The sequence below is a fragment of the Callithrix jacchus genome, chromosome 1 (genome assembly GCF_049354715.1).
Source record: "Callithrix jacchus isolate 240 chromosome 1, calJac240_pri, whole genome shotgun sequence".
In the NCBI taxonomy this organism is placed as follows: domain Eukaryota; kingdom Metazoa; phylum Chordata; class Mammalia; order Primates; family Cebidae; genus Callithrix; species Callithrix jacchus.
Genome location: NC_133502.1, coordinates 111,055,093 through 111,082,399, shown reverse-complemented (window position 1 = coordinate 111,082,399; position 27,307 = coordinate 111,055,093). Strand labels below are relative to the sequence as shown.

Below are 27,307 nucleotides of genomic sequence, written 5' to 3'. Positions count from 1 at the left end.
ATGATTTTAGACATATAAAAATTAATCTAAATTCCTACTACTGTGATATGATCATAGCTCACTGTAGCCTCAAATTCCTCAAGGGAGGGCTCAGGTGATCCTCCCACCTCTGATTCTCCCACTTCAGCCTCCCAAGTAGCTGGGTCCACAGGTGCATGCCACCATGCCTGGCTTAATTTCTTCACTTTATCCTGGGTAAAAGCCTGAGATTTACAGAGAGACAACTGAGTGGTGCCAACTAGGTTTATAAAGAATTATGTTGGCCAGGCACGGTGGCTCATGTCTGTAATACCAGCAGTTTGGAAAGCTAAGGCAGGTGGATCACCTGAGGTTAGGAGTTCGAGACCAACCTGGCCAACATGGTGAAACCCGGTCTCTACTAAAAATACAAAAATTAGCCAGGAATGATAGCAGGTGCCTGTAATCCCAGCTACTTGGGAGGCTGAGGCAGGAGAATTGCTTGAACCCAGAAGGTAGAGACTGCAGTGAGCCAAGACTGTACCACTTCACTTCAGCCTGGGTGATAGAGTGATACTCCATTTCAAAAATAAAATAAAATTATGTTGAGGAGCCACTGGGCTGCCAGTCATTTCTTATGATCAAACATATATTTAGGGAAAAGCTAGAGCATTACTACACTGGCTACAGCATAAGGTCTTAGGATTCAGTTGGAGAAACAAGACTGTGAGAAGCATGAGCCAATCACAGCAGGATGGTATGTAATTAATTATGCAACCAAACTATGAGATACAAGCATCAAATGGAGAGTGGGACATGAATGAGGGTTTCGAGATTAGGGAAAGCTAGGGCTGAGGAGTCAGCAGCCAGGAGAAAAAGCATATTTCAGAAAAATGGCAAGCAAAGGCAAAAATCATCATGCATTGGGCCTTTGCACCCTGCTTGAATATAATTATTGCGAATTCATCATGGCCCCCAGATTAATTTAACACCCCTTGCTGAATGCCCCCAAAACATCCCATTCTTCCTGATTATAATACTCATCATTCTTTGCATGAGGACAGAGACCTGACATCTGTCTTTTCACTGTTATAATCCCAGTGCCTAGCAGGGCCTGGTGTATGGAGGGTGCTCAGAGAGTATTTGTGGAACAACATCAAAAGGCAGGAATAAGGAGTGATGGAGGCAGTGGATCTGGAAAGAAGAGAGGTGCCCACTAGAGGTAAGTCCTGAAAACTAGAGAGGAGCCAGGTCATGCGGGGCCTCTGAACCCAGCCAGAGGAGTTAGGGATTCCTGCAGTAGGAAGCAGGGAGCCAACCGTGGTTTATTGAGTTTGAATTTTTTTTTTTTTGAGATGGAGTTTTGCTCTTGTTACCCAGGCTGGAGTGCAATGGTGAGATCTCGGCTCACCACAACCTCTGCCTCCTGGGTTCAAGCAATTCTCCGGCCTCAGCCTCCTGAGTAGCTATAAAGTCCCCATGAACACTGAATTAGCAAATACTGAACTCTTGCCCCTGAGGGAAATGCAGGGTTAACTTTCTGGGAACCTTGGACACATCCGTTTCAGCAAACAATCAATATATAACATTGTTGTATGTGTTTCTGTTTAAAGACACCTTGTTTCATATAGATTGTTGACTTATTAATATTGACCTCATAGCCAACAGACTATAACTCATGTCTGAATGAAGCTTGTCTAAAGCACCAATTTTCTCCCTAAGGCACATCACAGTCTCCTTGTGCTTAGCAACATTGGAGAGCACTTCAGCATGATGATTTGGTCCTTCTTTTTTTTTTGAGACAAGAGTCTTGCTCTCTCACCCAGGCTGTGGTGCAGTCACAGCTCAAATGATCCTTCTGACTCAGCCTCCCAAGTATCTGGGACTATAGGCATGTGCCACCACACCTGGCTAATATTAAAATGTTTTTTAGAGAAAGGGTCTCACTATATTTCCCAGGCTGGTCTCAAACTCCTGGCCTCAAATGATCCACCTGCCTTGTCCTCCCAAAGTGCTGGAATCACAGGTGTGAGACGCCATGCCCAGCCTGGTCCATCTGGTTCATTTTATTCTTTTTTTTGACACAGGGTCTCACTCTGCCACCCAGGCTGGAGTGCAGTCATTAATCATGCTCACTTGACTTCCCTGGCACAAGCAATCCTCCCACTTCAGCTTCCCAAGTAGTTGGGAGTATAGGTGTGCACCATCACACCTGCCTATTTTTCTTTTTTTGTGGAAGTGAAATGTCATTATGTTGCCCAGACTGGTCTGGAACTCCTGGGCTCAAGTGATCCTCCCATCTTGGCATCCCAACATGCAGGGATTATAGGCATGAGTCACTGAACTGAGCCCTGGTCCATTCTGAACAGTGAAAGCAGCAAGAAAAATCACAAAAATGCAAAAAATGTGACATGAACACACTGCAGAATGGACACTGTTTCCAGTATGAGAACCAAAGCAAGGCAGAGCCCAGCCTCATTCAACCTCAGCTGGGAATGTGCCTGTTGGGTGACTCAAATATTTTGCCGCTATTTGTGTGCCTGCAGATTACTGAAAGCCCTGTAAGGATGGGTTTTGGGATCAGAAATAAATTTTAGCAAGTAGGTGAATTCACAAGTGCAGATATTATGAATGATATGGATTGACTATATTTCCTGCTCAGTTATGACTCAGTGCCTGCCTCCTGGGGAAGAACAACAGGAAACAAGAATGGTACCTTGGAAATAGCAGTTGTCATGACGGCTGTGAAGGACTGTTCTGTCATGTTCGTATCTGGGTCGCTGGGAGGCTTCACTTCTTCACGCTTAGTTTTGTACTGCATGTTGGAGAAAATCAAGGACAAGCAAACAAAAAAAGACTCTTTTAAGCTTTTGAGACCAAATCACAGGGACATGTTATTTTGGCCAAACATGAGCCACTGAAGAGATCTACCTCCCATGCCTCTTTTGGCTCCAGTTGTCAATGATCCCTCCCATCACATTTTGGAACTAAAAGCAGGACTGAGACATTTAAACTCCTGACTCCCACAATCCCATTCAATTATGTCAAAATGTTCCTTCACTTTCACAGTAAGTGACAAGTTGATGGAGCAATAATACAAAAGAGAGTACTGGCTAGATCTGCAGGTGCTTTCAGAGACAGACTCTGTAAGGATTCCTGTCAATCATTTTTGTTTTTATTAATTCATAAATTATTTAATATTTATTATTTTAAATTAATAAAATATTTTAAATATGAGCAAAAACACTTCACCACTTTGATAACATCACCACAACTTTAATAAGTGTCAAGAAAGGTTTAATGATATGGGTTGTTTCAAAATCAACAGTCCCCCTAGGGCTATTCAGTGAGTGAGACTGCTGTTGAATTCTCTTATTTCAGCCCTGTTTGGTTCTGTGGAGCTTCCACATGGGAGTTTAAGAAAGAGTGAGTATATTATTAAACCAGGGATAAATGTCCCCCCACAAGGCTCTGCCAACACCGAGAACCTTACAAACAACCACTGTGACTGATCTGCAAGGCCTCCCTGCAATAGAGGAGGTTCTGTTCCTTGTGGAGGCCAGCAGGGAGCAAAAGAATTGCCATTTTTGTTGGTATATACAGAAGTCTCTGTTAATGCAATTTATGTAAATGAATACAGCACTTTGTGATGGACTCAGCTGTCTTAAAGCACACAGATAAATAGGAGGGAAAGGCTTGAAGTAAATGGATTGAAGAGATTGTTCAATTTTCCTAGAGAAAAAAAAATCATGGCTTTGTTACACTGCTCTGTAGAGCTCCAGCAATGGGGATGAAATGATTTTTTATTTTATTATTTCTTTTTAGAGACATGGTCTTGCCATGTTGCCCAGGCTGGTATGGAACTCCTGAGCTCAAGAGATCTGCCCACCTTGACCTCCCAAAGTGCTGGGATGACAGGTTTAAGCTTCTATGCCTGTGTGGGACACAATGATTAAGGAGAAGACTGAACCCAGACGTGGACCACACCATGAAGGTTAGATTCTGGGTTCTGATACCAGAGGAAAAGGAAAGAGGAGATAGAGAGCTACCTTTTTTTTCTGCAGACAGTTTAAATTTCCATACAAATATATCATGGTTCTCTAAAAGTAGGTACTGGAGGCCACATTTTAAAATACTCATTATTTGACAGATTTCTGACTTGTACTATTTGAGCCTTTTTGGGGTAAAAAGCATAAAGGAAAAGGAAGCAGAGTAAATTGTGACATGCACCTTACTGTGAGCCAGCAAGGCTGGACACAAAACAGAGACATCACCTTAAACTCTGCCAGTCACAGGTGTACTTCCTGCTGCCATTTTCATCAGGCTTATTCCATTTCTTGGGAAAAAAAATCTCTTAATTAATAACGGGAAGCAGAAAAAAATCTCTTAATTAATAACTGGAAGAGAGTAGCAACTTAAGGGCACAAGTAATCAATATTACCTGCTGAAAACAGGCCTGGACAAGATTCTCAGGGAACATATTCCTGTTGGAGACATGAAAGGCAGTATTATGTAGGGCAAACAGTCTTGTTTTGTCATACCTAATATATTGGTGGAAATGAGTATAATATAATATTAACACTCTGGTTTCTCTTCTGGCCTCTCCTTTTCCTAATACTTCCTTGTTTTGAGATTTCTTTTTTCCTGCTGTACTTCACTCAAGTATAGAGAGCTCTTCTAATCAGCCATAGAGGAGGTTGTATAGAAAGCTCTCCCAATCAACCGTCACTTAACTGATTCACTGAGTAACTGACATGCTTGCTTTCCTTGGTGAAATGGACACTCACAGTTAAGAGACTATTTGTTCTTTAATATTCTGAACATTTCTGTTTTCATCATCGAGGATGTATGCTTATTGATATGATTTGGCTCTGTGTCCCCACCCACATCTCAGGTCAAATTGTAATCCCCACAAGCCAGGGGAAGGGCCTCATGGGAGATGATTGGATCGTGGAGGGCAGTTTCTCCCATGATATTCTCATGATCATGATTGAGTTCTCATGAGATCTGGTTGTTGAAACTGTGTGGCACTTCTTCCTTCACCTCATTCTCTCTCCGGCAGCCATGTAAGATGTGCCTTGCTTCCCCTTTGCCGTCTGCCATGATTGTAAGTTTCTTGGGGCCTCCCCAGCCATGTGGAACTATAAGTCAATTAAATCTCTTTTCTATATAAATTACCAAGTCCCAGGTAGTTCTTTATAGCAGTGTGAAAACAGACTAATACACTTACCAAGAGTTCATTGTATTTGTTCCCAAATTCTTTATACAAGTTGCAAATATAATCATAATTACTGAATTACATATTATATCAACCAATAAAATATGAATATAAAATGAAAGGTATGGTTTCTGAAACTCTAAGCTGCATGCCTGGAAACTCAATAAAAGCCAGTGACTAATATGTTTATGGTTAGATTAGTTATGGGGAGACTATAGAAATAAAAAGAAAAACTGGAAAGATTTACACTCAGCTTTCTTTGCAATGTCTAAACGTTTTGGTGCTCTCTTCTATAGAAACTTTATCTGGAAATTGCAGATGATGCATTTATTAGGGCTGCATATGCAACAGAAATTGTATGAAATTACCATGAGCTGACAAACTTGAAGAAAAGACCTTGGCCTTATGTCAAAAAATTGGTGAATAAATTCATTAAGTTTTAAGTGAAAGCAAAATATGTAACATGTATCTTATATCATTTTTTATGAGACTCTGCTTTAACTGGCATTTTTTTATTGACTGACCTATTTACAGCTCTGGTTGCTCTAGATAAAAAGGTTTCTTCTGTACAATTTAAAAATGTATTTTTCTAAGGGTGCTCCAGAACTGACTACCAATCCATCCCAGCATCTCTCTGCAACATGCATCTGCATCTCTATTGATTCTAAATCCTGACGCAGAAGCCTGTTTCTGTCCTTCCCTCTTGGAACCAAAACTTGGCAAGTGGTATTGGCTATGTAATTTGTGGGTTCCTGGGCAAAATGAAAATACAAAATAATTCAAAAATTATTAAAAATTTCAATATAGGAACAGCAGAACATTAAATCACGCACAAAGCCTTGTGCTACTATAGGGTTGCAGGCCCTTGAAGCCACCTTGTGGCAAGAAACTTACCTGATGAGGTCTAACATGGCATCTACTGTACTGACTTCAGGGGTGCTGCCTGTCCTCTCGATTTCAGTCACCTTCTGGGTGACACCAGGCTTGATGCTCACCACCAGCACAATACCTGTGGCCAAGGACAGTGTCCACAGAGCGTTAGGAAACTTCCAGGGCACTTGGCACACCTAGCACCTTTAGAACAGTGGGCATGGTTGTACCAGACAATACTGTGATGGGGAAGACCCTGAGGTCCAGCTAAAATGCTGAAAATGCTGAGCCTCCTCTGGAACCTCAGCAGCTACCTTAATTACTCTTCCATTTAAATGAGTAAACAGAAAGAACTCCGTGTGTGTGTGTGTGTGTGTGTGTGTGTGTGTGCGTGCGCACACACATGCTTCTGGAAACACCTGCTGATGAGAATATTCTATTTCTTGAACTTATGAGATCAGTCTAGGAAGGTGTTAGGGTAGGGATGATCCATTTTCCAGCCCAGAGAATGCATTGATGTCTTTCTGCAACTTTTATCCACACATGCTACAAAACAAGCCTTGCCTTCCTTCCATACAATAGGTCTTCAAGTATCTAGAAAGCAGCCATGTGGGAAAATGTTCCAGAGATTGAATGAGGAAAAATAGATGGAAGTTATAGGGAGAGAAGGTTCATCTCTTTGTAAGGAAGAACTGTCTACATGACAGAACATCTGACAGCACCATTGTGGCCGTGGGAAGTAATGGGTTCCTGTCACTTGAGTGTCCAAGCCAAGGTGGGAGGAAAAGAGACCAAAGCATTGGAGGGTGTTTGACTGGAGGGAAGTGAAGAAGAAAAAGGACCTCATGTTCTTTATTGCTCCTCCCTCAAGAGGAGGCAATGCTAATCCAAGGGGTATAGGGCTCTGGGATGCTGAATGGGTCCATTTTGCTAGTGGGAGGAGTCACAGGGCAGTAAGGGACCATGAGTGGGCATGGCCCACTCTTTTCCTCTCTCAGGGTTCTAGAAGGGATGTACACCTCCAGCTAATAGGAGAGCAGTATATCGCTTCTTAATGCTACTTTTTCTCTGTGTCTGTCTTCCTCAGCAAACTCATGAGATGATGTGATTTTGTTTTATGGCAGAGTTCAGGCCCTCCTGGGTCCTTTGGCCTAATACCACTAAAGCCTCACCACATCCCACCCCTTCTTATCAGCTCATTAAAGCAGAGCTACAAGGGCCAAGCTGCTGCCACATCTGAGTACATGCTCTTTCTGTCTTCCCATTCTGGGCATTCTTCTTAAAATGTCACACAGAGCTACAAAGACTAAGCATTCTTCAAGACACCATGCTAAACGTATAAGAACAGCTGCTCCTTATTAGAATTTTGTCCCTCTTACAAGTGGGGTTTATCCTTAGCAAGCCCCTATTAGCTGTTAGCTCTTGTTACTGTGTGAAATGCACTAAAATGCTATATTTCTGGAAATGTTTTATAAGTATACTCAAGTCCACTATTAGAGAGTAATTATCCACTTTAAGAATTATATAAATGGCCAGGTGCAGTGACTCACACCTGTAATCCCAGTACTTTGGGAGGCCAAGGTGGGAGGATCACCTGAGGTCAGGGATTCAAGAACAGCCTCGCCAACATGGCAAAACCCCGTCTCTACTGAAAAAAATACAAAAATTAGCTGGGCATGGTGATGTGCACCTGTAATCCCAGCTGCTCGGGAGGCTGAGGCAGGAGAATCGTCTGAACCCAGGAGGCAGAGGTTGCAGTGAGCTGAGATCGTGCCATTGTACTACAGCCTGGGTGATGAGAGTGAGACTCAGTCTCGAAAAAAAAAAAAAAAAGAACTATACAAGTGCTTGGCTTCCTTTCCTTCTACCTAGTGATCCTGACAAGGCATAAGGCATAGACCTGTTACCCTCTTTCTGTTTTTCACTTGAAACTTTTATAAGTAGCACCATGGCTCAAATATAGCCAGCATTATATTCATCACATGAAAGAAACCATGCAGACAGACTTCAAAGGAAAAAGCTTCATGGTACTTTGACAGTACTACTTTCTGATATAAAAAAATTATGTGTTAGAAAAAGCCCAACTACTTTTTAAAAAATATATTTTTCTAAATTATAAGGAGATTTGGGGGTCTTGCTATGTTGCCCAGGTGGGTCTTGAACTTGGGGATCTGCCTGCCTCAGCCTCCCAAAGTGCTGGGATTATAGGCATGAGCCACTGTGTCCAGCCCTAACTACTTTTTTTTTTTTTTTTTTTTTTTGAGAGGGAGTCTCACTCTGTCACCCAGGCTGGAGTGCAGTGGTGTGATCTCAGCTCACTGAACCTCTGCCTCCCAGGTTCAAGCGATTCTCCTGCCTCAGACTCCCAAGTAGCTGGGACTACAGGCACACACCACCATGCCCAGCTAATATTTTTGTATTTTTAGTAGAGACAGCTTTTCACCATGTTGGCAAAGCTAGTCTCAAACCCCTGACCTCAAGGGATCCTCTGCCCACCTCAGCCTCCTAAAGTGCTGGGATTACAGGCCTGAGCCACTGCGTATGGCCGCCAACTACTTTTTGAATGAAGAAATCACCATTATTAGAGTAATAAGGATTAAGAAATAAATTTTACCTAGAACTACAGCAATGACAGTCGTACAGAAATAATACACAACAGCACGTAGACCAATTTTTCCAGATATATTGGAATCCAGTGCAGCAACACCTGAAGCGGGAGACAGAAATGAAATCACATTAATTTTAAAAGACAGGTTTCCAGGACGGGCGATTTAATCCTCAAGGTGTGAAATAAAGAGCTGAGGGATGTTCTCTGCATCTACCAGACAATGGGCAACAACAGGCAATGGGCAAAGGCAACACTTGAAAATTTCAAAAAAAGTTAAGAGAGGAAAGCCCAGTGAGGTGCAAGTCCCTCTGCAGGCAGCTTCCCGCAGCCTTAGCCTACAGGAGAGCCCTGCCTTCAGATCTTCCTGGAGTTGGTCAGGAAATAGTCATAAGGAGACCCCCTTTTGCATTTGCGCTAAGAACCTTACCAAGATTTGTATTATGTCATTCAGCATCCCTTATGGTAAACCTCTTTTGAAATTAGTTATCAAGGAAAAGTTTATCTTGAAGAACTGAGACAGTTTTTTTTTGTTGTTGTTGTTGTTGTCTTGAGACAGAGTCTTACTCTGTTGCCCAGTCTGGAGTGCAGTGACGTGATCTCGGCTCACTGCAACCTCTGCCTCCCAGGTTCAAGCAGTTCTCCTGCCTCAGCTTCCTGAATAGCTGGGATTACAGGCGTGCGCCACCACACCTGGCTAATTTTTGTATTTTTTGTAGAGATGAGGTTTCACCATGTTGGCTAGGCTTGTCTTGAACTCCTGACTTCAGGTGATCTAACACCTCAGCCTCCCAAATTGCTGGGATTACAGGTGTAAGCCATCATGCCTGGCTTGAGAGAGTTTTGTTTTTTTTTAAACACTTAATGAGAATCATGTAACTCATAATAGTTTTCCTTTCTGGCTTTTCTGTCAGGAAGCTCAGGTGCAACTGAAAAAATAATGTTTATATACGATTGTAAAGGTAATATATATTCATTACAACTATCTGAAAATAGGAGAAAAGGTAAAGATGAAAACAAAAATCACATCATTTCAACCACCAACTTAATATTCTGGTGAATTTTCTTTTAATATTTTTCTCAATTTTTTGTAAATAGCTGAGAGGATTTTATATTTTTTAACCTTCTCGCTTCTTAATATTGTAGTTGTAAGCATTTTCCCTCATTGATACAAACCCTGGCTCAATAATCTGTCATGTGGCTGTACCAGAATGTATTTAATGATACACTTACTGCTGGATCTTGAAATGATCCCGGGGCCAAATTCACAGTAATGTCATTAAGCATTCTGGCTAGCGTGTTTCCTTCCTCTTTTCATGATTTTCAAATTGCTTCTACGTGAAAAACCTTCTTATGTATAGCTTTTATTGTGAGACATCTTAAAATTTCCATTTGAAAGAGGAAGGATATAAATAAATAATTTCCCAGAACACAGGTAATGTCAGAGACTTACGATCAGATTATTAGATCTTGCTTCAAACGGTCCTTGGCTACCAATAAGGTGACTAAGTGTTGCCCACATTTGAAAGAGCTGTCTGAAATGTCAAGAACAGCTGGATTTGAGGTGGAAGGCAGGCATCCCTCTTTGCCAGAAACCCTTGCTCTCTATCAAAGATGCTCATATAAATGGAGTCAAATGCCACTCTTCAACTGGACTTGGACATGGGAAATGGGCCAAGTTGAGAAGCAACTGAATCATCCTTCAGCAAGCTGTTTTTGGAGGTTTCAGACACTACCCAGCCTGATTTCCAAAATGACGGTAATATTTTGAGTCAAAGGATCATCACAGAAAATTATTTTTGCATCTTCAACACACATAAGTTGTCCCATAACCATTTGCAAAGCCTAAAAGTACAGGGTAGCAGGAAAAAGGAAGAGGTGGTCAGAAGGCAACCCCGAGGGAAAGGGTAAACCTGTATGCCTATCAGCGTGCACACGTCGCTTTTTTATTCATTTCCCACATTATTCAAGGCATAGCCATTTTTTTTAAGTAACTAGGGATTATGCTTCTCGTATATAATCATACATATTTGACGTACAGGAAAAAAATCTGCAAGGAAGTGATCATCATTATGATGACAGAACAAGTCACTTCTCACTCTAAACACACCATTTCTCTGGCTGTTGATTGCTCCTTTGGAAGTTAATATTTTGAGAGAAGGTACTCTGGCAGCTACCCCAGGATGTTGTTAAGGGGCCATTTGCCAACTTCCGGGAAAAAATTGTGCAATTGCCGTATAATGGGCATACTGCAATAGTCACATTCTAGAATAACCTTGATGATGGATTCTATTCATTTTGAGAAAAATGCAGTTTGCTGTGCTGAAGAGACTTTCTTTTCTTCACAGTAAAACAATTAAAAATGACAATCAGGCAAGGAACAACAGCAACAACAAAAAATTCAAGAGGGATCGAAGGCCAAAATTCAGAAACAAATTCACTATCTCATATTTAGTTTAGGTCTCTTAAAGAAAGAGCAAATCATTATGCAAGTATGTAAGCTTGCTAAGTATATTATATAATTTAAAATATATGCCTATTTCACTTTAGAGCTCAGTACATTATTTTGATAACTATAATAATTATTTCTAACAATAATCATAGGTTAAAAAGAAACAAAAAAAATCACCTTAACAGACTCCAAGTAACTCACATAACTACCTGTAACCCTAACATGGGATCTATTTCCAGATATAACATCTTTCTTTGGTAGATGGCCAATTTAGGCAGATTCCAGCCCCTAAAGCACGGTCAAGTGAGAGTCACAGAGTGGGTACAGAACTGTTCTCGGGTATGTGTTTGGTGCCCTCTCAGGATTTTCTTCCAGCAGTGAAACAAACTAAATCTATATGGGTAATTGTTTCCAGCATACGCTAATATATCTTAATTTGTCCTAATGATTTGGCCATGGGCTGGTGCCTCTGCTTGTATTCCAGGACTCAGCTGGCAATAAAAGGCTTGATAATAATGAGCTCCTTGGTGGAAATACCTTAAATAGTACATCCCCAAGTAGTCATCCAATTTCCCCTCTGTCCTGGAGTACAGCAACTATCCTGTAATAACTTTCAGCAAGGGCCTTCGTTTCCCATTCCTCTAATCTGCCTCCATCCTATCATTTTCCTGGATATATCGGAAATGTACTCAAATCAACAATTATACTTCTCTACACTGTATAGTTACCCCTCTTCCTCTCTAGTCATCACTGACGGGGGCAGAGCTGGCCCCCCAAATCCAGGCTTTTAGATGATTTATTGCATTGTTGGGGATAAGGGTGGTGACCACTGTAGAGGGAGAGGAGAAATACAGGGCAACAGCCGAATCTTTGAAAACCTCTATAAATAGGAACATTACAGAACTTAATGACCATAAAATGTCTGTGTGGATGGTTATAAACACCCCACCTGCCAATAATGTCAATAATGATGAGAATGATCATTATAATACAAATAACGATAATGATCACAACAGACACCATATTGAGCAATGACTACATGTTAATGCATCATCTTTAATTCTCATTGTAACCCAAGGAGGCTGGCATTATTACCCCTGTTTTACAGAGGACAAAACTGTAGCTCAGAAAGTCTAAGTACCATACGATCATAGAGCTGGTGAGGTGAGTGGATTGCTGGGATCCCAATCTACGTTTGACCTCAAAGGCCATATTCTCAACCACTGTTCCATATTGGCTGTATCCATGTGCTACAAAATTCTAGACCAGCGTTGTCCAGTAGAGCTTCCTGATGATAGAAATGTTCTATTTTTATGCTGTCCCCTGCAGTAGCCACAAAGTACACATGGCTAGCAAGCACTTGGAAAGTGGCTAGTGTGACTGAGTTTTCATTTTAATTAATCTCTCCTGAGCTCAAGTGATCCTCCCACCTTGACCTCCCAAAGTGCTAGGATTATAGATGTGAGTCACCATACCTGGCCAATTTTAATTAATCTCAATTTAAATAGCCACACATGGCTAATGGCTATCATATTGGACTGCCCAATCTCTCTAGACCCTACCAGTGTTTCATGTTTCATGGGTGCTCAACATGTTGAGTGAACCAACTATAGCTTAACTCCATTACCAAATTCGGGAAAAGCTCTTTGCCTTGCAAACATGGGCAGGGGAAAGGAAGACACTAAGCCCAAATCTCCTGGCACGTAGTTCCATCACTGCGCTGACCATATTGCTCTAAGGCCTGAAGCTTATTCTTAACTGGGTCCCCAGTGCATTAAATAAGGTTCCCCATGAATGTTTGTACTAGAAGCTTTCCACATGACAGAAAGAGCTGCATTTTTACAAGTAATCCTTCCCTTACAAATGACTGTACTTCAAAGATCCACTTGTGCGTTCGAAACTTGGAACTCAGCATGTAGTCTCCTTAGAAACCACTTGTACATGGTGGTTTAGTTTGGCTCCCAGGGCAGCCAAGGAGAACACTTTTCAGCCATAAAAGACTTCATGAGAACATATGTAGCATCTCAGTGTTTTTCAACCTTGTTTGTTGTCATTATTGTTGTGCAAACCCCACCCCTCCATGCCTTTTTCCTAATCGCCACCCCTGTGAAATTCGAAAACCACAAACTATATCTGGTTATACAGTAGATGATACATGTGTTGTTGTTGTTACATAAAAAGAGTAAGATTTTCTCCCCGAACCCACCACCACCAAATAAAAACAGCTTTTGTTGCTTTGGAGACGATATTGTCTTGGTGAGAACTGGTGCTCTAGCTCAATGAATGTTGACTGTGAGAATGATAATCCAGGCATTAGACTATAACTGTTGGGACGTCAGACAGCTGGCCCACCCTAGTCCCAAACAAGTAAACCATTTGTGCTTTATTTCTGAGTTTTTACTCTCAATGGCCACCTGGGTTTCTTGCTCTCAGACCATCTTTGGTGGCTGGCAAGGCCTCGAAGACCCCCTCTCTTTACAGTTCACTATCAGAACTCGTTTCTCCAGGGAGCTGAAAGCTGTCCTATGGGAGGTGATAATGACAGGAAACTAAGCAGGTGTGATAGCATCTGCACAAAAATCAACAGTGAGTATTTAAAATGTTTATAGTAATTGGACAGTAACTATTTCTGTTGAAGGTAATAATAAAAAATAGAGGCTGGGCGCAGTGGCTCATGCCTGTAATCCCAGCACTTTGGGAGGCTGAAGCAGGTGGACTACCTGAGGTCAGGAGTTCAAGAATAGCCTGGCCAACATGGTGAAACCCCATCTCTACTGAAAAAAAAAAAAAAAAAAAAGCTGTGTGTGGTGGCATGCATCTATAACCCCAGCTACTCAGGAGTCTGTCAGGAGAATAGCTTGAACCTGGGAGGTGGAGGCTGCAGTGAGCTGAGATAGCACCATTGCACTCCAGCCTGGGCAATAAAAGCAAGACTCCAACTCAAAAAAAGCAGGGAAGAGGGCTAGTATTTTGTATGTGATATAATTTCTCTAGTAATTTGCTTTAACTATAGTTTACAAAGGTTATTAATCTGTAACAGATCATAAATTTTAACAACTGGATTTGCTCCAACCAGTTTAAAAACTAGATGCTTTGTGAAGCCCTGGTGCAGGGAATAGGTACTGTGGGCTTTCAGAAGAGCCTGAGGTGGCACCAGATTGAGATGACCAGGAGAGGCTTGATGGAACAGGTAGCACCTGAATTGGGCAGAAAACGAAGAGCAGGATTCCAGTTCTCTATGAGCCCAGAGTTGTCCGTTAGAACCTGAGACAGTTTTGAGGCTGGGCTGTGGCCTAGAAACAGGGATAAAATCCCTGGTTGTCCTTGGAAATCAGGGGCACCTGCTAGCTCTTTATTTTAGGAAAAGGCATTTGCTTTCTTCACCTCAGGATAAGGCTCTGATGAGCAAGTGCATTGGCTCCCAGCCAAAGCAGTAATCATCTGAACTTTTTATAAAAACACTCCAAAGGAAGCAGTTGCCTGGCTAAACAATAGCATGTTTTAAAAATAAACATCCGAGGGCAAAAGACTCCTCCTAGAGCTCTCTGATTAGGCAACCACCCACTGAGAACAAAGCTTTCGTGACAATCTCTCCACATTGTTGTTAAGGTATCAAAATTAAATCCCTTATTGGAAGTTCTTTTAGGTCTGGCATTTGGTGGTGGTATACCATTTTGAGCGGATACCACATCCAAGAAACCCATTGTTGCATAAAGTTAAAATCCACCATGTAGATGACTCCTGTCTCTGTCACCAGCCGAGAGGCCACCTGCGCAGAGAGAAGGCATGGGCTTTGGTGGGACAGACTGGGCTCAAATCCCAGCCTCCTCCCGGACTCAGCTTCTCCATCTATAAATTGGAGGACCTAAAATGCCTCTATCGTCTTAAGGTTGTGAGGAACAAAAGTGAACAACCTCAGCTTGCACAGCTGTTGTGAGGATTAGAAATTATGTCTATAACAGGCCTAGTACAGTGCCCAGAACCAAATGTGTTCTCCATGATTACTGAATAAATGATAAAGATGACGTGTGTCACTGAGAAAATGGAAGGCATTCAACAAGCATTAACTGATTCATTCCCTCCCTCATTCATTCCTTCAGTACATGGTCACTAAAGAGATCTTTTACAAACATAAATCAGGTCATTTTTTTTTTTGGGACGGAGTTTCGCTCTTGTTACCCAGGCTGGAGTGCAATGGCGCGATCTCGGCTCACCACAACCTCCGCCTCCTGGGTTCAGGCAATTCTCCTGCCTCAGTGAGAATTTTAGGTCTGGCATTTGGTGGTGGTATACCATTTTGAGTGGATACCACATCCAAGAAACCCATTGTTCTTGGCAGTGAGCACGCGCCACCATGTCCAGCTGATTTTTTGTATTTTTAGTAGAGACAGGGTTTCACCATGTTGACCAGGATGGTCTCGATTTCTTGACCTTGTGATTGACCTGCCTCGGCCTCCCAAAGTGCTGGGATTACAGGCTTGAGCCACTGTGCCCGGCCCGGGTCATTTTATCTATCAGGATAACTCTTCAATGGCACTGAAGATAAAATGAGAAAATCCTTACCTTGGCAAACAGGCCTTGCAGGGGGGACACTGTCTGCCTCTCCAGCCCTGCCTTGTTCCATCTTCCTGTCTTGTCACCTCCTCCAGCCTTTTCTGGAACAGACCAAGCTCCTTCCCACCCCAAGGCCTTCAGGCACTTCCATCCGCCTGGAGTGCGTGTCCTCATGTTTCATTTGCCTTTTAAGTCCTTTCCTCAGAATCCTTCCCTGCTTATCCAGGCTAAACCAGGGAGTCCTGATTTCCTTGCTTGGCATCCTGTGCATATCATGTCTTAACAATTCTTATCATGGGTTCATTATTTTACATCTCTTTCTTGCTAAGTTTTAAGCTCCATGAAGTTTGGAGACCTTGACACATGCTTGTTCACAAATGTATACTCAGTGCCCAGCACATAGGAGATGCTCTATAAACATGCTGATTGAATGAATAACCGTCATTTAAGTATGGCTGCCTGCCCTGGATCCCTCTCCCAGGCTCTGACCCACTGGCAGCAGCATGTTGCCAGAACAAAACTCGCCAGTCCCAGGTGCTGCCCTTATGATCTGTGTGATCTTGAAAAAGTGGCTTAATCTGTCTTCAACCTCCTGTTTCCTTATCTCTAAAGATGGAGTTAAGGTCCCACCTACTTGACAACTTCATAGGGCTACTATGAGGATTAAATAAACAGGTTCACAATTTTCAAATTCCAAAATGTTTCTTTTATTCCCCAGGGAAAACAAGGCAGGATATGATCTTACTTTGTTAATCCAGGGCATAGGGAAACCTCTGCAGCCTGGATTAGTACTCCCTGGATGTTCAAAGGGAAGGGAAGAGGCAAAGGGGAACATGCGAAATATCTTTCTGTGCATGTGTCACCTACGACATCTACTTTTCTTAGAGACATTAAGAACTCCCTTAAAATAGGTAATATCACCACTCCAGGCTATTTGGTGATGTTAACAAAATAAACTGGTCTTTGAACAGAATCAGCTAAAGATCCCCTTGAAGCATCTGTCAGCTGGTCCACATTTGATGTTCAAAACATGCATCAAGAAGCAGGGGGCTGGACGGGCGCGGTGGTCCATGCCTGTAATCCAGGCACTTTGGGAGGCTGAGGCAAGTGGATCACTTGAGGTGATGAGTTCAAAACCAGTCTGGCCAACATGGTGAAACTCTGTCTTTATTAAAAAATACAAAAATTATCCAGGAATGGTGGCACACACCTATAATTCAAGGTACTCGTAAGGCTGGGGTAAGAGAATCCCTTGAATCCAGAAGGCAGGGGTTGCAGTGAGCTGAGATCTCCCCACTGCTTTCCAGCCTGGGCCACAGAGTGAGACTCCATCTCAAAAAAAAAAAAAAAGGGGTGGGCTATGTCCTGGTTTCAGCAGTCCAGGAGCTGTTTTAACATTTTTACATTTTTTTCATTACTAAGGAGCATAGTGGTATTTGTAGTTAGGACCAGGTTTTCAGAAGACTCTATGAACTTTTTGACTCCCTGAACTCATTGTCCAATAAAAGCATTAAACACACGCCAGAGGATCTGAGGAACTCCACTCTTCTCTTCCAAAGTCCGTATGATTGCTCTGACAGCAGCAGCTAGCTAATGGGTCAGTGAGACTTTCCCGGGCTTTTTCCACAACCCACCCCAAGGCCTTCAGGCACTTCCATCCGCCTGGAGTGCGTGTCCTCATTTTTGTAAATGTGGTCATTTCATCTTTGGAGGCCAGGCATTACAGAAATCAAATTGATATAATAAGTCCTTTTGCTTCAACATCTGTATTCTAAGTCAACACAAGTTCTTGACAATCTTAGGGAAAGGAGCACTTAAAGTACAGGAAGACACCACTGGTCCCAGATGTTGCAAATGGGACAAGAAGTTCACTCTCAGACTATAGTCTTAGGCAATAACTTTGTCTTCCCCAGCATGGAGTTTTAAGTTTATAAACCACTTCGAATGGCAATTTTTATAAAACTAAACTGCACAACAGACCATGAATGTTTCAAGAAAAAGAATGCATACTTCTCTCTCATAGCTAAAGGTGACATTAAATGCTCTTAGCCACCTATGTTTATGAACAGAGGCTTATATTTAATAGCACGTTGGACAACGAAGTGATGTGCATCTTCAAGTCTTACAATTCTTGCTAACTAGGGACTCCTAGATCTGGCTATCAGGTGACCTCAGCTCCATGACCATGTGAGTGGCAGGACCTCATATCTTATATATGTTTTCTGTTAGTCTGCTTTCATGCAATTGGAGTTAACAAATGTTAGCTGATTAAAACTGAACCTTGTCTCAGGGAGGCACGTGGCATGGTTCTTTTCAATGGAGGATGTGGGATTCTTTCCAGATACACAGCCGCCTCTGAGTAAGTGAATACATAGCCTTTAAAAAAAGCCTTCCCCAGCACCAAAGATTTAAGTGTGTTGTCTGCTGTAAAGCCTGAGTTTACGAATAAGGTGCTCTAAAACTATCACCAACTGCACTTGATTCTGCTGATTCTCTATTCTTCAGTCTCTTCAGTGCATTCATACTCATTCCCTGATGTGGTAGTTTATTTTTTACCCAGATTCACCCTCAACTAGATTGCATGTGGAGTGTCAGAGTCTAGCTGGGCAGGGGTCAGCTCCAGGCTGGCCACCTGTTTTTGTAAATAATTGTTTTGTTGGCACACAGTCACCCTCAACCATTTACATATTGTCTGTGGCTGCTTTCCCATGACAACCAGAGATGGGTAGTTGGGCAAAAAACACAGGGCCTGTAAAACCTAAAATATTTACTATTGGACCCTTTATAGAAAAACCTTGCTTGAAAGGTAACCGACTCACATACGTATTCTACATCTGGCTGTTGTTTAATAAATACTGAATATATCCAAGCTTTTATAAGGCTTTAAACTTTTTTACTTGGTAATCACAGCAGTTTGGGAGACCGAGGTGGGAGGATCACTTAAGGCCAGGAGTTTGACCAGCCCTGGCAATATATCAAGACCCCATCACTACAAAAATAAAAATTAGCCAGGCATGGTGGTGTACACCACCTGTAGTCCCAGCCACTAGGAAAACTTAGGTGGAAGGATTGCTTGAGCACAGGAGTTCAAGCCTGCAGTGAGCTATAATGGTACCACTGCACTCCAGCCTGGACCACAGAATGAGACCCTGTCTTCCCACCCTCTCCCCAGAAAAAGTATTAGAAAACCTCTGATCTTATGGTTGAGGTCAAGCCCTAAAAATTTTGAAATCCTGACATGAAAACTGTAGTAACAATCATCTAAAACTCTGGAGCAGATTTTTTTTTTTTTCGATCTTCCAAGGGTAGAGTGTTAAATTTATCTTTGGAGAAGTTCCTCACTTGTAAATTCAATCACCTAACCAGTGTCTGGCGGAAACTGAAAGTCATTGATAAACAAAACACAAATATTTTCTCCTGATGTCTAGTGTTTAGTAATGTGACTTGCCCAGGAAGCATAATCAGTACTAGGACTCATACTCAGTGGCTGTGGGGAGAGAGGAGAGGACGGAAGGGAGGGAGTTTTCTTGGGTTGATATCTGCTGAGCTGCAAACTTGTGCTATTTCTTGAGGAGCTGTGTGTGGCCTTGTTTGAGCAGGTGTTTATAGGAAATCCAGAGCTGCGATATCATAGGAATGGTTAGGAAGGAGCTTCTCCTTGCTCTGCAGGAAGAAATGTGCGCAGGAACTGGCATAGACTGACCTGGACATACTCCCAAGTTCTGCAAGCAGGGTGGTTGCAATAACCCAGCAGGTACTAAGGTATGGATTCTACTGAAGGCTCCTGGTGGAGTCCATGAGGAAAAACTATCCCCCTGTGGCTGTGAGCGGGGGTGGATCTAGAAGATCTCTGAGGTGGATCTTCTAGAATGGCAAGCATTCCAGGAAGAGGTCACTCCAGGTCAGAACAGGATGGCCTGTGTGATAGTGGAATTTTTCCTTCTTAGAACCTGGTGTCAGATTCTGGGATCTGTGGTGCAGGGACTCTCTAAACACCGTCAGTGGAGAGATGAGCTGGTCCCAGCCCCCTAGAGGCAAGCTGGCAGCTAAGAAGAGGGGCATCCCTCTTAAGGGACCCTGGGAGCCCCTTAGGGAATAGCTGGATGTCACCAGTGGTGTTTCATCTGCTTTTGGTTTACCTTTAACAAAGATTATGTCCTAAGTAGCAGTGTGGTCTCACTGCGCTTTGGAGAATTAAGCTTCTGCTCCTTAGGATGGAGAAGCAAAGACGGGAACTCCTCAGGTCATAGGGGTAGTGGCAGCTGTAGCAGACACCAGGAGGTGGAGCTGTGCCCACTAGAGCTTCTGGCCCAGGCAAGGGTGGCAGAGGCTGGAGTGGAAGAGCTGGAACCTCTGCCTGAGCAAAGTTATGAGCATCAGGGAAGGATGCTCAGGGGACCTCTGGGAGTGGGACTGGAGGTGCTGTTTTGTTCCTGTGCTGATCATAGGAGGCTCCAATCATGACAGTTTAATTTTGAGGGGTATTAAAGAAAATGTGACCTGAATTTAAACTCACTGGCTACTGAGACATGGATCAGGATTTTTCCAGTGCCACAATTCTCAGGCATATTCATAAGCTATTTCCTGTTATTTCTCTGGTGGTTTGACATAAATGTGACTTACAAGCCTAAGTGTTAGCAGACCCCAAGCACAGATATTCCTTGGCATGGCATGAGTGTGTTCTTTAGGATGTAATTTATGGGTGGGTTTCTATTAGTACCCACAATGTCTGTCTTGGAAAATGTCTTGACTTTATATCGACTGTGCCATTTCTTTCTTTTTTTTTTTTCTGTTTTAAAGTAAATTTGAGACATTATGTCATTTCATGACTCCATATGCATTTAAAAAGTAAGGGCATTTTCTTATACCACTATATGCCATTATCATATTTAAACAATTTATTGATACCATCTAATAGCCAGTCTGTATTCAAATTTCCATGGTAAATATGACTTCTTAACCTTACCATCACGTAAAAGGGGGTTCTTCCTGTTTTTTTTTTAAAAAACCTATAAAATATTTTTAAAATCTCACCAGAGACTTTGATGACAGGATTTTTTTCTACCTGTTAATTTGGCAAGAGAGTTTCCTTTAGGCAGGAGCATAGATGATTAATCTTGTGTCTGAATTCCAGCTGTGTTTCTGCTTCTAATTTACGTATCCTTAGGGGACTCATTCAACCCTCCCCAGCTTCCCACCTGCATCCTCCTTTGGCCTAATAACTGTATACATTAAGCTACCAGCCTGGCAGACTTATGAGGGTGTTTGCAATGTGAAAAGGCCCTTCCTGTGTGTTTTCCACAGCCATCTTCTTTGTTGGGAGGCTGAGGACAACTGCAGGGTTTGGAGGAAGGAGCTACATACCAGGTAGAGGTGGTACTGAGCTGGCATGGGCAGAGAGCAGAGATGGGGCAGAGAAGTGACCAGAGGCAGAATTGGAGGGGCTCAGGGCAGAATCCATCCCCATCTCTTTCATTAAAAATACAAACCAAACAAAAACACATGTTCACTTGAAAATGTAAAGAAAGCACAAAGGATCACGTTTTCTTACTTTCCAGATCAAAATGTTAATCTTTTGGTTTTGATCACAACTTTAAAAAACGTATATACACAACAGGATATTGTATACAATCCAAATTTTAGTAAAATTGGATAGAATACAATTTGGTTTCTTTTCCCATTTCATGCTGTATTGGGTTTCCACATGTCATTAAACATGATTCTAAAACAAGTTTTTAATAGTTGCTTAGTATTCGAACATGTATACTATGTACACATAGTATACAATATAAATTTGTATACACAGTATACATTTATACATTTGTATGCAAATACACAAGTATACAAATGTATACTGTATTTAGGTATAGTATACCTAAATGTATACTATACATTTAGGTTGCCTATAATTTATCACCATTATAAAAAAAATGCTACCATGAATATCCTTGTACTTAGGAGTTTGAACTTATCTCTGCTTATTTCTTTATGATCAATTCTGAGGAACAGAATTACTAGATTTGGAGATTAGAACATGCTCCAAACTATCCTCTAGAAAGCTTGTTCCAATTTTTATATGGTAACTGAAAGTGTATGAATGAACTAACTTTCCCGTAACTGTGCCAACACTAGTCTTGTTGCTCTTCCCCTGTAATCTGACAATTTAAAACATGAATATGCCATCATTGTCCCCACCCTGCTTTGTTCATGTCCCTTGAATCTTTGACTATTTCATTGCCCCAAATCAAAAGATGGGGTGGTGATTTTGCTCGCTGTCTCTGGTTCTTGACTGGCTGCTGGGATTTGGTGAAGGAAAAGTAGAGAAACTACCTGAGCCATACTATAGCTTCAAAAGTAGCTGGGCTGTCAATGGAATGCTGAGTTGTAAATTATTTTCCTAGATTATTTGCAAGGTTGAGTTAACACACAAAACATCCAGACTGCAAAAATCTCACTAGAGGAAGTACCTGCTTTTGGCTTCTGGCCAGAGAAAAACAAACAAACAAACAAACAAACAAACAAACAAACAACCTCATTTGTTATTGACTGCCAAGAGTGGTGCGTATTTTCAAACATCTGATATTACAGAATTAGTATATTCATACATGTATTTTTACCTTTTCTTCTAAAACTCGAGTTTTGGGTTTGCTGCATAACTTGGATCAAGTTTCTGTATTTCCCCTCAGAGACACGAGTTAAATAGTATTGCTCATCAGGTGGTTTATGCATCTTGTGCATAAGCACTGCAAAATACAGTATATATGTACAATTGTGCATGTTTTTCTTGAAAAGAAGTCCAAGGCTTTCATTGTATTCTCAAAGGAGCCCACTGAAAGATTAAGAATCTTTGGCTGGGTGCAGTGGCTCACGCCTATACTCCCAGCACTTTGGGAGGCCAAGGTGAGTCTTGCTTGAGCCCAGAAATTCGAGACCAGCCTGGGCAACAGAGCAAGACCCCATGTTTTAAAAAAAAAAATTTTTTTTTTATGGTGAAACCCCATCTCTACTAAAGATACAAAAAATTAGCTGGGCATGGTGGCGCATGCCTGTAATCCCAGCTGCTCAGGAGGCTGAGGCAGGAGAATTGCCTGAACCCAGGAGGCGGAGGTTGCGGTGAGCTGAGATCACGCCATTGCACTCCAGCCTGGGTAACAAGAGCAAAACTCCGTCTCAAAAAATAAAAAAAATTATTTTTTTAAATCTTTGATATGGAGAAGATTCTAAGGGATTATAACTGCAATCCTTATAGGGGCCAGGCAGGTAGTGTAAGAGTGAAGTGGACAAGGTATTAGACAATAGGAAGTGGTGGAGACTGTGATATTCTTAAATGCATTTTCTCCAGCTAAATGGAGTAGCTTTCTCTTGGTTTCAGACCACTGTTGGTGGGTGGAAATATTGGGCCAGTGTTCCCAGATCTTCATCCCCCTCACCCGTGACCTGACAGAAGAAAGCCTGCAATCTGGATATTTACATGAAATCTTTCCAATTTTGAATGCTTATGACAATTTAAACAAACAAATATATGGGACAAACAATTGGTCTGCTACTGTGTCACTCAGGCTGCTAGGCTTAGAAGAAACCAGGCATTTCCAAGCATAATTAAATACATTCATAAAATAATTAAATGTTCTCTTTATGTTTTTCATAAGCCAAGAACATCAAGACCATTTAAAGACAAAGCTCCCAAGGGACTCTAGTTTGTTTGGAGTTTGGTGATTGGGAAATTCAAAGGCCAAATGAGACAGCTCTTCAAGCAATACGGTTGCTGAACGCAGGAGATCCTGATCCCCACCCTCCCTTCCCCCCACCAATGTCCAGTACTCTACCAGGTCCAGTCCTGGGCCTTTACAGTGGCGGTGGAGAAAAATGTTCTAGAAGGGGACGTGTCACGACTTCTACTTGCATGTTTACATAAGACCTTGATTTTCAAGCCAACAACACCAGCTACTATCATGCCAGGTTTTACCAATTACCAGAGTTAAGATAGGTGCAAGAAACTATGCAATGCAGAGAAACTTACCACACCCAGACAAATGACATTTTTGTAAACCAAATTCATCTCTATCTATATAAGGAAGCTTGGTCTTTAAAGGAACACTGCAATATGATGATCAATAAGGAAAAAGTCATTTCCAAATGCAACTGTATCACAAGTTTTAAAAATACTGGGCTTTTCAAATATGTTGCACATCTGTATTTAAACCCTTCTCACAGAACTTGACTGCTGGTCCCCACAGCAAATATGTAGGGCATGTACATAGCAAGTTCTGGGTTTGAGTAGAAAGTAGGGGAGGAGTAGAGAGATCTTGAAGGCAGCTGCTGAGAGGCTCGGGGCAGCACAGCTGCAGTTGGGAAGTAAATGAGTGAATGACTGAAAACATGATCAAAATTGACAACCATATTTTTCCTGAGGACACTAGCTAACATTTCAGTGACCAAATATGCCTTTTTTTTTCTTCTATGCACAGAGAGTGTTTTGTTTATATTATGTTTGAAAATGACATTTTCCTCCCAAGACATCAAACGCTGGTCAAATGAAGATTTGAGCAGTGGTGGACAGTGCTGTAGGCACAGCATATGACAAAGCAATGCCATGTTGAGAACAGCGAAATGTTTCCACAGAAACAAATATAGACATTCCAGGTGGAGAGAAGTGGAGAAAGATGGGTGGGGTGGGGGCAGGAGGGGGGGGGGAGAGAGAGAGAGAGAGAGAGAGAGAGAGAGAGAGAGTGTGTGTGTGTGTGTGTGTGTGTGTGTGATGTATCTAATGCATTTCAATTTTTCCCATTATTAGAAAAGAACAACTTAGGTGAAAGCTTTTTAAATAATTATAGAAAATGACATGGTTAGGCTTTGTGTTCCCACCAAAATCTCTTGAATTGTAATCCCCATAATTGTGTCAAGGGAGAGACCAGGTGGAGGTAATTGAATCCTAAGGGCAGTTTCTCTCATGTTGTTCCCGTGATAGTGAGTGAGTTCTCACGAGATCTTATGGTTTTATAAGGCATTTCTCCTTCCCGCCGCCTGTGAAGAAGTTTGCCTTGCTTCTCCTCTGCGTTCCACCATGATCCTAAGTTTCCTGAGGTCTTCTGAGCCATGCTTAACTGTGAGTCAATTAAACCTCTTTTTTTTTTTTTTTTTTTTATAAATTAACCAGTCTCAGGCAGTTCTTTATAGCAGTAGGAAAATGGACTAATACATGAAACATTAGTTTTCTCAAGGTACCTGTAATCATGCTGGATATAATTAATGGCAAAATGATGAGTTTCAGCATCCGCATTAGAATTTCTCCAGGAAAAGCAAAGTAGAATTTGTCCAGATTTGAGAGATTGCTGTGTTCTCGAACCAAGACTCCTATGGTAATGCCTAAGAAAAACAAGAGTTAGAAAGAAGGAAGAGGAATGTTATTGAGTTCTCCTGTATCCATTTTTATGAAAAAAATACCCGAAAATGCACATTTTAATGGCAAGAAAAATAGTTTAGATTATCTCCCATGAGTTTGTAAAATTTAGACTTAAATTTATATTTTAAAAGGTAGTGAACAGAAAGTACACATTACTCAGTAAACCTGTAAAAAGTATTCTACACATGAAAGCTTTGTCGTCATTTCTTCCTCAATTATACTTATTATAATGACAAAATATCAAAGAATACTATGAGAAAAAAATTCATCATCTTAATCCAATATAACTCTTTTGCTTTTACATACCACCTTTGTCTACCTGCAGAGATATTTTACATCTTTCATTTTATTATTTATTTTTATTGAGATGGGGCTCGCTCTGTCACCCTGGCTAGAGTGCAGTGGTTCCATCTCGGCTCACTGCAGCCTTCACCTCCCAGGCTTAAGCCATCCTCCCACCTCAGCCTTCTAAGTAGCTAGGACTATATGCACACCACTATGTCCAGCTAATTTTTTTTTTTTTTAGAGATAGGGTTTCATCATGTTGCCCAGGCTGGTCTCAAACTCCTGGCCTCGAGTGATCCACCTACCTCAACCTTCCAAAGTGCTGGGATTATAGGTATGAACCACCACTATTGACTATTTTACATATTTTATAGTTTACATATCAGTTTGTATTTTTCTCATATTTTTATTGTAAGTACTTTTTATGGTATATTTGTATAATCTTTCCCGTTTATACAACTTTTATAATTTTAAGAGGACTATATTCTCTTGATTTGACATATTTACCATATTATCAAATGACTGTTCTATAATGTTTGATACTCTTTTCAGTTATTTCTAGATAATATGTTCAAATTTATCTGATTAAAAGGCTTTTTACAAAGTTTCTGATCTTGAGTACCTTGTACATGAAGACTTATAATTATGTGAGTGTAGGGATGTGTTTACTATTAAGAAATGTTAACATTCTCTGAAAGCTTTCCCTTAACAAGATGCCCATATTGAAATTCTGCAGTTGTATGGATAACACAAATTAATGACTTTGATAACTAAAAATCACAAATTTTTAATTTCTTCTTTATTCTCTTCCAAATATTTCTAATAGCATCTAACTGCTTTACCCTTTCCTTCTCCCAGTATACACACCCACATTTTATTATTATACTTTAAGTTCTGGGGTACATGTGCAGAATGTGCAGGTTTGTTACATAGGAATACATGTACCATGGTGGTTTGCGGCATCCATCCCTCCTCCATCTTTGGGTATTTCTCCTAATGCTATCCCTCCTCTAGCCCTGCATCACCCAACAGGCCCTGGTGTGTGATGTTCCCCTCCCTGTGTCCATGTGTCCATTGTTCAGTGCCCACTTATGAGTGAGAACATATGGTGTTTGGTTTTCTTGTGTCAGTTTGCTGAGATGAGGGTTTCTGGCATCATCCACATCCCTGCAAAGAACATGAACTAATCCTCTTTTTATGGCTGGATAGTATTCCATGGTGTATATGTGCCACATTTTCTTTATCCAGTCTACCATTGATGGGCATTTGGCTTGGTTCCAAGTCTTTGCTGTTGTGAACAGTGCTGCAATAAATATACATGTGAATGTGTCTTTGTAATAGAATGATTTATAATCCTTTGGGTATATACCCAGTAATGAAATTGCTGGGTCAAATGGTATTTCTAGTTCTAAATCCTTGAGAAATTGCCACACTGTCTTCCACAATGATTGAACTAATTTACACTCCCACCAGCAGTGTAAAACCATTCCTATTTCTCCACATGCTCTCCTGCAACTGTTGTCTCCTGATTTTTTAATGATTGCCATTCTAACTGGTGTGAGATGGTATCTCATTGTGGTTTTGAATTGCATTTCTCTAGTGACCAGTGATGATGACCCTTTTTTAATGTGTTTATATGTTTCTTGGCTGCATAAATGTCTCCTTTTGAGAAGTGTCTGTTCATTTCCTTTGCCCACTTTTTGATGTTTTTTTTTTCTTGTAAATATAAGTTCTTTGTAGATTTTGGATATTAGCTCTTTGTCAGATAAGTAGATTGCAAAAAAATATTTTTCCCATTCTGTTGGTTGCCAGTTCACTTTAATGATAGTTTCTTTTGCTGGGCAGAAGCTCTTTAGACTAATTAGATCCCATTTGTCTATTTTGGGTTTTGTTGCCATTGCTTTTGGTATTTTAGTCATGAAGTCCTTGCCTATGCCTATGTTCTGAATGGTATTGCCTAGG

General features: G+C 41.3%; 1 protein-coding gene across 1 annotated transcript in view; it reads right to left on the bottom strand.

The window, feature by feature from the left end:
• SLC1A1 (solute carrier family 1 member 1) overlaps positions 1-27,307 on the bottom strand; it is an 88,886-nt gene that overhangs the window by 15,473 nt on the left and 46,106 nt on the right. The window contains exons 2-6 of the mRNA XM_002742901.6: positions 24,883-25,023; positions 8,661-8,753; positions 6,071-6,185; positions 4,400-4,442; positions 2,675-2,773 (exon numbers count right to left, since the gene is read on the bottom strand). Of these exons, the coding sequence (XP_002742947.1) occupies positions 2,675-2,773; positions 4,400-4,442; positions 6,071-6,185; positions 8,661-8,753; positions 24,883-25,023 (491 nt within the window). The remainder of the gene's footprint in view (positions 1-2,674; positions 2,774-4,399; positions 4,443-6,070; positions 6,186-8,660; positions 8,754-24,882; positions 25,024-27,307) is intronic.